We start from the raw sequence: 14,672 nt of genomic DNA, 5'->3' as shown, positions 1-14,672 counted from the left end.
AACACATTCCACTTTACAAAATCTTGGATTTCACAATCAAAGAATTGTGCTTCACTTATATTTTATTAGATAGCTGAAATTTGTTGTTATTCTCTAACTGGCCAGTTAGCAAGTACATGCCACAAGGAACGAGTAAACCTCTGTGCCAATGGATTTTATATCACACCTGATATTGGCTTTGACTGGAAACTGGGAAAGGGAACCCCTTTCAACTACTTCACCTATGGAGCTGCATTTGCGGAAGTTGAAATAGACACTCTGACTGGAGATTTTCACACGATAGCAGCAGACATTGTTATGGATCTTGGAAATTCTCTTAATCCGGCCATTGATGTGGGACAGGTTCTCTGATCATACCGTTGCCATTTTCAGAACTAAAATTTCCATTATTTTAGTTAATGTTAAAATTTGTATATTATGAACATATTTCGTGCCAAATTTTTGTTAATGTTGTACTAAAGGAGTTACTTTCCCAAGGCTGTGGAGTATGTTTAATGGTTTGGAATTAAATGTGATCCACAGTATATACATATGTTCATACATACCAAAATACATGCATGAATGTGTGTGTATGACAAACTTTTGTACTTGTATGTATTCTTATATAAGATGATGACAACATTGCTTAATGGAAAAATATCTTGTTTTCTTATTTCATGCATCTTTAGCTAGTTATGCTTGGAAGCGCTAGCATATAATTAACTTCTAACTTGTAACATGAAGTCTAATGAATAAATATTAAGCCTTTTTTTTCTTTGAAAATGTTGTATCAAGATTATCTGAAGGTTTTGTGATGCCAATAGAAACTGCTAATACATTGGGATGTTATTGGCAAAGTTTCTGAAAGTACCTACATTCAACATGGTGCTCGAATAAGTCCTATATTTTGACTTGAATGACTTGCGAAGGAAGACTTTGCAGTCTTAGGAAAAGGATCAAGAGAGGAATGCGCAATCACCACACAAAAAAAAATCAAAAATCATCTTTAAATTATAATTTTCATTCTCCATTTTGGATCCTTTGAACTATGTACATTCATACATACATACATGATACATGTATATATATGTATATGGTATATTTGACATATACATATATTTATATGTATATATAGATACATTTGTAGATACAGAAGTATGAGTGTATATATATGTATATGCTAAGCTTATGTGGCTAGAAACTCTAGTGAAAGTGTTGGGCTTTGCTGTCAATAATCCAATAAAATGTATTGTAATAATCAAACAAACCATATTGCCAGCAGTCCTGTCTTCCATGAGTGAACAAAGCACATTGAAGTGGACTGTCATTTTATTAGATAAAAGGTGGATTGTCAAGAGAAGGAATCAACTTGCAGATGTTTTCAGAGTCTCTGGGGTATTCTCAAAATCACACTTTTGGTTCCACGTTGGGCATGGAGAATGTGTTCCAGCTTGAGGGGGAATTATAAGCATCAGTATTTTATTATAATGGGCTTTGTTTCTTATGGGCCTTGGTCGCTTACTTACACAGACATTGTATTTGACCAGCCCATTCATATAAGGTTATTTTTGGAATTTTAAAAACTGGATTGCCTTAGTTAGATGAAAGAAAAAGGTGGAGGCATGTAAGTGACTTTTTTGTGTGCATCTTTTTCCTTCTTTTTTTTTGTTTCTTTTCTTTCTCCTGTTTCTCTCTCTCTCTTCCATCTTCTATGCAAATTAAATCAGCAGCCTTTCCAGATATCATTGCTGCCGAATAAACTGACTTTTCAGTCCTTACACCATAAATTATTTCATTTAGCTTCAGTTTTTCTGTTTATTTTTCTACTTTTGGTGTCTCAAGATTTTTCTTATTTCCTAAAAATCCAATTAAAAATTACTGCATATTACCTGAAAGCTGCTGCAGTTTAAGCTATTATTAGTATGAACTGTTGATTTTAGATAGTAAAACTTGTTTTTCTGCATCTGCTTATTAGAGAAGTTGTAATACATGAAGAACCTGGAATTCCTTTTCCCCTCCAGTTCATGCATCATGTTGATTTTTATCTTCATTTTTTGATTCATAGATTGAAGGAGCCTTTGTTCAAGGTTTGGGTTGGATTGCCTTGGAAGAGCTAAAATGGGGAGATGCTGATCACAAGTGGATTCGGCCTGGCAACCTATACACTTGTGGACCTGGAAGTTATAAGATTCCTTCCACGAATGATATTCCTCTGAATTTCAAAGTTGCACTTTTACAGGTAAACACATGGCTGCTTTATATTGCTTATTGCTTTATGTGTTGCATCATTTAGTTTCATAGTTCAAATTTACTACTTCCACACATTTTGCTTTCTTGGATTAGCAATCCGAAAGTGAAATTTCAAGAGATCTCATGTCTCCAGTACGGAAACATGATACACGTGCAGTTAGAAAGTTCAAAGATGAACGTCATAAGTTATGACTTTAAATAACTTTAAGGGGTTAAATTTATTTATGGTATTTCCATACGATAGAAAGTGTACCAGAAGGTAGATATCTTGCTCTGATTGTTCAATTTCTATGCTCTGATAGTTCTGTCAAGTCACCAAATCATGACTAAAAATTTGTAATCATATCAACATGTTTGACAACTGCCTTCTCTATTGCTTCCAATAAAGATTTCATTTATTAAATTTTTCATACGACATATTACTATCTAGAACATCAAAAACGTGCATAAAAGAGAGCTTACAAAAGGTTGAGTTCAGAATAGAAATTGTATCTCATATTGTGTGAGTTTGGATGAGTATTCAATCTCATTTTCTCTAGCAAGGATAAGAATATAAAATTGTCTCATATACAGATAGGCTCTCCACATCTTCCCCATTTTGATTACATTTAGCATTTTTTTGGAAGCCATCAGCAACCGTATTGCCATTCCTCACTACATATCTCACTGGTCCATTTTCCATTATAATTCTCCATGTATTTGTATTCTACTGATTCATTTAAGATGTAGCATGGTTAAGCTGTGGATTATCCACAAGTTGACACAGGTGTGATTTTCACTATATATTACCAAGTTCCAAATTACTTGATCTTCCGAATTCTTCTGAACATGGCTTTAGTATACATTTTTGAATATCAGTAACGAATGTGGCATCGGTGTTTCTCAAGAACGGTACAGTAGCAGATGGTCCTGTACTGACAATCGGGATGATAGTGCATGCTGGTACCCTTCCATTTTTTTTTTTTAGTTTTTTTGCATTATCTAGCCTTTTCATATTCTTGAATCCTCAGCCACCTTTCTTTCTTTGATTTTTATCCAATCATTGGTAGGGAGGTCTGCAATGCCAAAGGATGAAGAGGTGAGCAAAGAATGTGAGTGAGAGGAAGCAGAGGATTTGGCGAAGAGGCATAGAAGGGGTTTAGGGGTTATGACCTCGAGTTGGGTTTAGGTTGGACTTGAATGGTTTTTTTTTTTTTTTTTTTTTTTTTTTTTGAGTCAAGCACTCATTTATAATGCACAAAACTTGGTTTAGGGCTCATTCTGGGCATCTAGGGGAATAAGGAAATATAGTTCTCCATCACTTCCCAGACCTCCTCTCTCTTTCTCTTTGTTTCCCTTCCCATGCAGCCGTCATCTTCCCCCACTAGGCTGCGAATTGCTCGTCGTGTCCTGGTGCTCTTGAACACCGCAAACCACCACGAGGTTGGCTACTGCCTATCCTCCACCTCGGCCTCCTCTCCTTTTCTCTTTATCTGTTTTTCTGAAATTTCACAACCACCAAATCAGTATACATTGGTTTAAATCAAGCTTTGTATCGCCAATACCGACCCACTTCGACCGATATAACACGATTCATGCATTGTATTAGCCGAACTAGATTTGGGGCCAATCGCAAACAGGCAATGTTGTCTCATCTCGACTGGGATGATTTGCTTTCCTCTATTTTGACTTCCTTGACACTATCCGAGTGCTACTTTCTCACTAGAATGGTATGGTAATGGTGGTACCATTTTGTTTCGATAGTATTTCAAACCAAGGTATGTCGTACCGATACCAGTAGGCGTATCAATCGCCTACCGGACCGGTATGGTACTGGTTCCGAACCATTCTGCCGCGGGACCGCGCGCCCCAAAGGAGTCGGAACCGTTTTTCATGCTTGAACCGGACCGGTCCGATATGTGCTGAACCGGACCGTACCGGTTCAGCATACCATGTTTCAAACTATGCTCAACATCCAAATCTTTGAAAGCTGAAACTTTATCAGCAGCCACCAATTCCTAAGCATTGAAAGTAGGTGGCCCAAGGTCCAAAAAAGAAAAAAAAGGTGTAATAATGATGACCTAATTGTAGTGCTTTTTTTGTTTTGTATGCTTTCCTTTAGTTTTGTGTTTAGATTAGATGTTGTTGCACCAACTCTTCCGTAGTAAATATACAAATGAACAAATAACATATTCCATTATTACCCTGTGGTCCATATACAGAATTGTTTAAGATGGTATAAGCATACACTAAAACAACAAATATCAAGAGGGGCTTCATCAGGGAGAGGTACTTTAATTTGCGTTGAAAAATATAGAAAAACAAGCGGAAGAACTAAGGGAGGTAATATTGATGGATCTTATGAAAGGAAATATCAAAACAAACCTGACATAATGTTATAGGTGGGCCTAATCTAACACCTTATTATATGTAAATGGTGGGTTTGTTCGGACCATCATTGGAGCCATTTAAACAATTTCATACATAGTCAGGTTTGGAAACAGAACTTAGAGATTACCATTAAGTAAATTGTCTTCCTATTCAATTAATAAAAAGAACAACCATAGATAGAAGTTTTGACAAGAGCAAAATGAGTTGTTATAATCAAGGTTTGTGGTACCGGTCGGTATTGGTGCGCATCGACTGTACAATACCATACCGGTATTGAACCATTATACAGCATAGGGGGCATACCGATATTCAGTATGCCAAATCGGCCCTTGTACTGAGCATACCAATACTATAATAGGATAGCACCATTATGGGATTTAGTATCGAGACGACGAACCTTGGTTATAATATTTGCTTAGGTTATGTTGTGTTGATCTTTTCTTCTAAGTAGACCCTCAAATGTCTAGAATAGTTCTGTGACATAGATCATTGTAGAGATGAATTATGATATGAAGCTTGTGGTCTAAGAAATGTATGGAACTACTATTACATGTGTATCACTATGAATGAGTTTAATGCTCCTAGTAATCATGAGTAGTTATGAGGATATATTGAAAAGATGAATTGTATAGGAAACAATGATTTTGTATGATAACAACATAAAGGGGCACCAAGACAATTATCTAGGGGAGATGGTTTTGAAGTCTGGGTAATGTCTTAGGAAAAGCATTATGAAACAACTATAAGAGCATACATCTATGGTGAAAGATGTAAGTGGCGATCATAGTTTATGCAGGTATAATTGTGGGTTCACCTGTGACCAAAGGAGCTACAAGGGCAATGTGGAAAAGTAAAGGGAAAAAACAAAAAACTAATGGAATGGACATATTTGTCAAAGACCTAGGGCCAAGAAGTTTCAAAAAGGGATATTTTAAAGGGGTCTTGATAATTATTCGCCTTACAAAAAATGGAATGCCTTGAGATATGAAGGCACCAAGCCAAAATGTTAACATGATTGTCCTTTTCTTAGTATCATACTCAAGGTATGGAGTCTTTTTCCGCGATGGTTTCATTTCTGCAGATTTATCAAGCACGTTAGTTTATTAATTATTTAAAAATAGTAAAATTTTGTTATGATGAAAAAAATATTTTGTACTTCAGAAAATACTTCGTACTTATCTAATACATAGTAATAATTTTTCATATTTTTGGATTATTTATATATTTTTAATAATTTTTAAATTTAAAAAATGTTTAAATAGTAAATGCAGAAAAATATGTTTTCTACTTCAGAAAATACTTCTGAATTATGTAATATGTTTTACAATTTTTTGTATTAATTATATATTTTTAAATTAAAAAAAATAATTTTTAAATATAAATATTTAAGAAAATTAATTTGAGCTCATATTTATGGGGAATCCTACCATGGATGCTATATATATTTAATTTAAAAATTATATATAATCTAAAAATTAAAAATTTTAGTTGAATTGTGTAGATCATTCATAGATCTACAATATATCATGAAATCATACCAAAATCGAAAAGTTTGGCATGATCTTCCCTTATTTTGGAAATTTTTTTGGCATTTTTCAGCGTTAAAAAAAGAAAAGAGGAGAAAATGAGGTAGGGAAGGGAAAATATACCATGTTTTTGGGCTGGATCCTCCTTGAATCGTTGAAATCAGTGCTTTTTTTTTGGCTCCGGGGGGTGTGGGAAAATGGTGTAGGAATGCTTGAGAAGGCTTAGGAAGCCTTCGAAAAGTGGATCATCCACTGGTGAAGGATCAGATGACTCCTACAAAAGTGAGGAGGCCCAAATTGGGAATATTATCAAGACTTTAATACGTGTAACAAAAGCTATGGAGTTAGAAAGATAGGGCTAACAGAACCAAGTGAAACCCCAAAAGAGTCGAAAAAAGATGAGCCAAGCAAGACAGGATCTTGGCAAAGTTTTGACAACGAAGGAAAAGGGGTCCAAACTGAAGAATAGACCCTAACAAAGCATAAGAAAGTAGAGGTTAATCATTGATTCTCAGTGCAGTTCGACCAAAAATCTTGTATGAGAAAGGCTAGGCTACATGGTAGATCGAAAAATGGCAAGGCTAGAAAGGAGAATAGCATATTGCCAAATGTGCAATAATAGACCTCGATGATGGTTTTCCAGATGGAATATAAGATCATTTATTTAATTGTTGTCAAAGGATGTAGGTAAAGGTGTAGAAGTCCAAGGCAACATCGAACAAACTTATGAGAGTTTATAGAAACGCTTGAAAATAAGGATGTAGAATGCTTGGTGAATGAGGACTGATAATGCTGCTGTTATTAGCTGAAACAAGATTTGTTCTTTAAGGTTATGGTCTAGGGTCATGTATCATTGGTGAGTATGCCCTAACAAGTTAGTATGATCCGTGCAGGAAGTCCCGAAGGACAGCACTACATAAGGTGTGAGGGTGGATTCAATAATGTTGTCTTCAGTTATAGGGTTTATTCCTCAAAGGAATGAATGGTCGAAAAACATTTATCAAGGCTGACCAAGAAACAGCGCAATGCATATCAAATATTAATTTGTCTAATAATGTGTCGATCCTGAGTTACTTATCGTGTCTACTTTTGGATTTCCTGTTGTTTCTGCGATAAGCAACTGATATACTGTTTATGCTTATTCACAGGGTGCGCCAAATCCAAAGGCAATTCACTCTTCAAAGGCTGTGGGTGAACCTCCGTTCTTTCTTGCTTCTGCAGTATTATTTGCCATCAAAGATGCAATTATAGCTGCTAGAGCAGAGGAAGGTTATCATGGCTGGTTTCCACTTGATAACCCAGCAACGCCTGAGAGGATCAGGATGGCTTGCATAGATGATTTCACCCGACCATTTGCAAGTGATGATTATCATCCCAAGCTCAGTGTTTGATGTCTAGTCTCTGCAATGGACATGCTTTCATTAGTTATCTGGTGTTTTTATCCATTCAGGCTTGTAAAGTCCCTGCGTACGTCTTTTTGCAGGGTGTGGATAATATTGTAATAAAAACGCCGACTGCTGATTAGATTGTGTCTAATATGCATCTTGTAATTTGAAAGATAAAATTCAGATAGAAGCCATGTATGTATAATGATACCGTTGCTCAAAATGATGCCTTCTTTAGGAATTAGACACCATTCATGCTAGAATCTTACAGGTACCATGGGCTTGTTTGGAAGATAAACAGCCAAACTTTAAATATAGGCTTATTTTTTCTCAGAAAATCTGAAAATGATTGATATATACATATGCGAAAGGTTATATCCAAACTTTATGTGCAGTAAAAATTTGGATTAGATGGCTAAATATTGCTAACCTAAGATGCTTTGCGAGAAAAGTTAGAGAACGCATGCCTTGGTTGCACGTAACAACATTGCATGGGCCCTTGTGTACGATAAATTCATCGTTTGGCATGCTACAAGGATTTGTTTCTCACTATTCGGATACTGGACTTTCTCACTGCTCTTGCCAATGCTAAAATTCTTTTTCTCTAACCAACCGTGTTGATAATTTGGGATCTGAATCAAGCATTATGTCTAATTTGCGTGCTCGGTATTCTGTGAAGCAAAGTTAGATAAGGGAGAAAGACAAATCAAAGTCCTGGTATGTTATTGATTCGGTACAATATGGATTGGTATGTAGCAGTATGCATCTACAGCAAAACAACTTCTGTTCTCTTATTTTTTGTCATGGTACTACTTGAAATTAGACGATATGGGTGGATATAGTCTGATACACATTATGGTTTTGGACAGTATTAGATGATATGGTACAATACAGCTCAGTATGGGTCGGTATTGGATTTATATGGCTATATCAATCTGAATAGTATTTTTGTGCCAGATCTGGCATGATACGGTACCATACATCTCGAATCCGATGATTTGGGTGTATAACAAATATTGCTTAGAATTGATAATTGATAGGATAGACAAATGGCTAAATCAGAAGTTTGCAAAATTTGTATTTGCCGGTTCGAAGTTGACTAGTCGCTTTAGCACCATTTCATCCATCCTTCTATTATATTTTAATTTGACAAAATATTTTACCTAAAAAAGTTCAATGAATTTAAGGAGTTAGAGTTGCATATATATTGAAAATCATCATTTGACATGCTATACTAATAGTCGACTCGAGGAGTCAGTGCAGTACGGCTATGATTTACATCAGCTAACTAGGTGAGCTTGGACAGATTCCTATCAGATTATTTGCATTAAGGTCATCTCTAACTTTTTTTTGTGAGAAAACTTTAAAATGTATTTTGCAAGTAGAGATTTGTCTGTTCAAATGCAGGGATTTGTAAAATCATCATTTTATGGCATGATTGAAGGCTATTAGTGATATAACATTTAAATTGGAAGAAAACATATACAACTGATGCAATGCACAATATTTAAATTCCTATATAGCTTCTCTCTCAAAAAAGAAAATAAAATCCCAATATACCTAAAATTGTCATATTTTGAAATTATTTTCTAATTGATATTCCGACCATAATCATATTTATTCTCTATGGTTGAGTTAGAATAATGAGCTTGTATATAGTCAAAGGACCAAAGCATAACCCCTAATTGGAACTGCATTAAAATGCCAACGCATAACTCCTAATGACATGATATCGAAGTACCAATAGATAACTCTCGCTGGCAGGGTATTGAAGTACCAACATATAATCCTTTTGGTAGATTGTCGAATTAACATATAATTCCCACTGGTAAGATATCAAAGAACCAACATATAATCATCACTAGCAGAGTATCAAAGTGCCAACATAAAACTCCTGTTAGCAAGATATTAAAGTGCCAATATGTAATCCTCACTGGTAGGATATCAAAGTGCTAATATGCAACCTCTACTAGCAAGGTATTAAAACATAGCTAGCTAAGATTCCAAATTTGAAATATAGTAAGGCTCTTTTTATAGAATAATATAAGTCATTCTAATCAAAATGTGCGCATTCCATCATAAAATTATTCTTGTTTTTTACTTATCTTGACCATTAGCATATAGGTAATTATTCCTGCTTTAACATTAATCCAGCAGCTTGCCGATCGGATTCAAGAGAAACGGTGGCCCAAGACCAAAGAAAAGAAGGAGATGTAGCTCACCTTGCCTCTGGCGATCTTCTCCGGCAGGCTAGACAATGAAAGCTCCGAGCTCCTCCAACGGAAAACCCAGAGATCCAAGTCTCTAATAGAAAATCTCCAAAGATGATGCCTAAGGAGAGGGGAAGAGTGAGGATTGGCTCAAATTAGGCCGGCTAACGATCTTCCTCATATGGTGGAATTGGAGGGGAAAACAGAGAAGGGAAAAGGAAACTCCGACCAGGAGTCTCCCTCCCCCACCATGCGGGCCGAGCAAGCGCTGTGGCCCAAAGGCCAGTATAGGCACAATAAGGTAGGTGCTTATAGCCTGAAACTCGGTCAGGCCTCGAATTCAAAGCCCAAGCATGATCTGAACTTTTTAGGCCAGGTTGAAAGCTCGGCTCTAGGTTGGGCCAACCTACATTGATCTTGCCAAATGCTTCTTGAAGTAATCCCATTTATATTGGACTAATATTTAGCCATTAAGGTTTTGAAATTATATGTATAATTGAGATAAAATGGCTTGGAAGGCCAACCCTACATGCAGTTTTCTGTTTTTGTCAGTGTCATTGTCGTTACCTAATATATATCTATAGATAATGTAGTAGGAATTTAAAAGACGTACGGTTGGATTATTTAGGGGAGAAGGTAGGGTCGTAGTCCTTTTTGGACTTGTTCCGAAGTCCCTTCCTTTGTTTTTTTTTTTGTTAATTTCATTCTTTTTGTCTTTTCTTGTTTTTGGCTTCCCTCCTCTATCCAGTATATTATTTTAAAATGATCTGTAATCTCACAAAGCTAACAACTCTGGGTTCATGACTGCCTTAGGTAATTTTGGATAACATTTCCTTATTTCTATGCAGGTTTGGGTTGCATTCTTGATGCCAAAAAAATAAATAAGAAAAAAGATTAATCTTCTTTCACAGTATTGACTATTAGATCTGTTAGGATGGCCATTTATGATTTGATCTGACAATTCGACCCACAAACAATCTGCTTTATATAAATTCGAATTTGATAAAAACGGATTTGAATTATAAACGGATCAACTTATCTAATTTCTTTTATTAAATGAATTGGAATCAGATTTAGATCTTTGACTTATTTAATCAGTTCTGAGGTCAGATTATGAGGTGACTCGTTTAATCCATTTATGATACAACCTCTGTCCTTCCCTAACAAAAGCAACATGACAGGCATACTGCTTGAAGCAATCAAGACAGCTTGGAAACCAAGAAGGCACTCTTACTTTGGACTTTAAAATGTAAATTAAAAAATAACACAGTAAGAATGGGTGCACAATCAAACCCGTTGCTAGATTAGGCTTGGAATGCTCGGCGTCGCGGGGCCACTCAAACCGCGAAACGCATTGTTAGATGGAGCAAAACTTTGGGATGTTCGGCCTCATGAGCAGATTGGCCATAGGCAAGATGATGTCTCATCAAGCTTTCCTGTACTCTCATAGTAAAGCTAAAAATCGAAAATAAAAAGGCAAATGAAATATGTAGTTGATGAATTTTTCATCAAATACGTGACTGGTTATATAACACGACTCTTAAGTTGTAGAAGACTTTTACAACTTGCTGTTTAACGTCATCCCCTCAGAAATTGGTGGAATTCTAGTGAAAATTTAAGGCGAGAGGATGGACTTGTTGCTAGTGACTAGTTTCTTACAAAAAGGTACAAACAACCCTTAGGACAATGGAAATGAGATAGAATCTAGCCTAGTAGTACTCGGCATGGACTTGTTCAGGATGTTTGGCTACTTCTAAGATTTTCTCCAACTCCCAAGATTTTATATGATCTACTTCTATGTCATCGAATAATAATTAATAAAACATGATGTCATAAGACCACAGGGATGGAACGGAGATCGTTTCAAATGACAATGGGCATGTGTAAAGCTTAACACGTTTCAGATGCAGTTAAACTATGGCAAGTTGCTGCCTTCACTTGATGATTAATATAGTTTCACGGATAAGCTTTCAAAAATCAGAGAATTGACAGCTAGTCCTGAGGGATGGCCAACTTCGGAAAACAAACAAGAAATCAAATGCGCATCCTGTGAAGTATCATCTAGAACGATGAGCTGGTCTTAAGGAAATCATTGTCTCCTTTATATACAATTGAAGTATAGTAGTATATACAAACTGAAATGATGACACTCCTCCATATCAATAATTAACTTAATCATTCAGCTGAATAATTCAATAAAAATGATGTCACTCCTACATAGCAATTAACTCTAGTTAATCATTCAGCTGAATAATTCAAACTCTGACAAATGTCTGAACATTTACTGATTCAAATCTATAAACATGTTGATCTTTATCCGGATATTCTCTCTCCTCTCTTTTTCCGAGCTTACTTCCATGCTCTGAATAAGGTATCGACATGACATTATGACTACATACCTCAAGGATGGTACCCTCCACAACTATCCGTAAGGATGCTTTGTCCTCCCTTTCGCATTAATAGTCTCGAACTTGAGATGTTTTGAGGAAAAGATGGGGATATGCAGCAGAACTCTTGTTATTTCTTTCGCATTGATATTTCTTTCTTTTTTTAATAATCTAGCATGAATATAGAGGGGTTATTTTAGCATAAATAAAGAGTGTACATAGGACACATAAGAGTGTATATAACTTGCATGAAAACCAAAGTCTATTTTTGATGTCAAGACTATAAGAGTGTGGATGGCCATGATCCTACCATAAGAAAAGCTTTCTGCAAGTTGATTTTTACTTTTTAAAAGCCAGATAATTACAAATTGGTGGCAGACTCGAGCTGTGATGGGAAATTTTACTTTTTAATTTTTTTGTCTGATTGGACTCAATATTACTTTCTTGTTTTTTCATTACCCTTTCCTCCCTCTTTGGGTAGGCACCTGTTATAGTTTGGAATAAATTTGGAATTCAATCTTTAGATACCTACTACCCGAATTCAATTATATATTATATATATATTTTTATAAAATTATATATATATATATATATATATATATATATATATATATATTGTGAGAGGACTTGAATTCCAAATCTAAAGAATATTTAAACTCTATATTTACCACAAAGCTGCAAAAGTTATTTGTATTTAGATTGTTTGCCAAATTATTTATACCTATTTTTATTTGATATTATCCCTCTTTTTTCTTTTATCTTTTTCGTAAATTTGGGTCGGGTACCTAACCCAATTACTTAAGCATCCCAATCCTAAAGACTAATTAGATGGCTTTGGATATCCGACAGGTTTACTTTTTTTTCTATGAGATGGATTTAAGATTTTGGGGCAAATTTTTAATTGAACTTTGGATGAATTTGGGTAGTAGAGTTTTAAACAAATTTGGATACAGGTAGGACAAATTTTACGAAAATACTACTTGTTGTCATTCCTAATACTAAGCTTGGTCATGTAGAACCATTCAAATTATGGTAAGTGTAACTTGCAGGCGTCATCTTTAACAAACATCAATTAGGTTATTGTTTATTATATTACAACAGAATTAATAAAAACGTAAGCTCCATATATTAAAGTTTAAGCTTCTCGTAACACATATTGCCGGGTCATCGATAATGATAATACTCTGCATTTAACTAACCTCGTCAACCATCAAGTATTGGTTATAAAAGGGACAGAGGATTGTGCATTGGACGACTCGCAGCCCATACTTCAGAGACTTGAAGATTTGCTTAGCTTTTGAAGAGATCGATGCGGATGGCTTGTCTAGAGAGCGCGAGGCTCAAGCTCGCGGTGTTGCTCTTTGTCATGGCCTGCAGCGTTATGACAGATGCATTCCCAGAACCCAAATCTCCTCCACCACCATCTCCTTCACCTCCATACTATTACTATTCACCTCCACCACCACCACCACCTTACAAATACACCTCACCTCCTCCACCACCTTACAAGTACTCGTCGCCTCCTCCACCACCTTACATGTACTCGTCGCCTCCTCCACCACCCTACTACGATTCCAAGAAATACCCTTCTCCGCCTCCCTATTATGATTATTATTATCACTCACCACCACCTTACAAGTACTCATCACCTCCCCCGCCACCATACAAATACTACTCGCCTCCTCCACCTTCCTACTACTACAACTCTCCACCCCCACCGGCTTATAAATATACCTCGCCACCTCCACCATCGTACTATCACCACTCTTATTATTATGACTTTCCATCTCCACCGCCATACAAGTACTACTCACCTCCTCCACCGCCATACTACTCACCTCCTCCACCGCCATACAATTACTACTCACCTCCTCCACCGCCATACAAGTACTACTCACCTCCTCCACCGCCATACTACTCACCTCCTCCACCTTACAAATACTCCCCGCCTCCCCCACCTCCCTACCATTAACGCTTCCAGATTCCCCTCTCCACCACCTTAAAAGTACTCCGCACCTCCTCTACCACCATACAAATACTACTCACTCCTCCACCCCCTTACTATTATCACTATCCACATCCTCCACCTTACAAGTACTCATCAGCACCACCGCCTCCCTATATTATTACCACTATCCTCTTCCACCAGCTTATTGTAAATCACCACCTCCACCATATATATTATTCGAAGTCTCCCGTTTCCATGATCACTGCCATCGTCACTATGGGCATGCAGATATATACTCCCTTACAGAATACGTATCAGAAATCTACTACCGAATGCTGCTAGATCGGGCCTTTATATATATTGTCTTATATTCTGTGTAGTTCTAAAAACCAGCATGGGGTTCCGAATCCCTGATTGTTAACAGCTCATATCTATGGGTTTTCGTTATATTTCTATTTTTATTTTGAAATGTGGAGCGAGTTCCTTGTGAGCTCCACGTTGCAGTAGCCCAGCTGGTATTCGTTGCTGTATGGATTGTTCATGGAAGACATTTATATATACTATTGCTTTTTCCATAGCTTGGATGCTTGTGAATCCGTGCTGCAACTTTACATATG

The 14,672-nt window shown here is 36.4% G+C and overlaps 1 protein-coding gene across 5 annotated transcripts in view; it reads left to right on the top strand.

The window, feature by feature from the left end:
• LOC103715913 (xanthine dehydrogenase-like) overlaps positions 1 to 7,733 on the top strand; it is a 43,838-nt gene extending 36,105 nt beyond the window's left edge. For all 5 annotated transcript variants that reach the window (XR_015967279.2, XR_015967278.2, XM_039127449.3 and 2 more), the window contains 3 exons: positions 106 to 342; positions 2,045 to 2,218; positions 7,274 to 7,733. Coding sequence is in view for 3 of the 5 variants with exons in the window: in XM_039127449.3 (XP_038983377.3) it covers positions 106 to 342; positions 2,045 to 2,218; positions 7,274 to 7,516 (654 nt within the window). In the remaining 2 variants the exon portion in view is untranslated. The remainder of the gene's footprint in view (positions 1 to 105; positions 343 to 2,044; positions 2,219 to 7,273) is intronic.
• The last annotated feature ends 6,939 nt before the right edge of the window (positions 7,734 to 14,672 follow it).

The sequence above is a fragment of the Phoenix dactylifera genome, chromosome 7 (genome assembly GCF_051530095.1).
Source record: "Phoenix dactylifera cultivar Ajwa chromosome 7, Ajwa_hap1_PhDact_Kaust_v1.1, whole genome shotgun sequence".
NCBI lineage: Eukaryota > Viridiplantae > Streptophyta > Magnoliopsida > Arecales > Arecaceae > Phoenix > Phoenix dactylifera.
The sequence above is the reverse complement of the archived record's forward strand: the minus strand, read 5'-3'. Positions and strand labels throughout refer to the sequence as shown.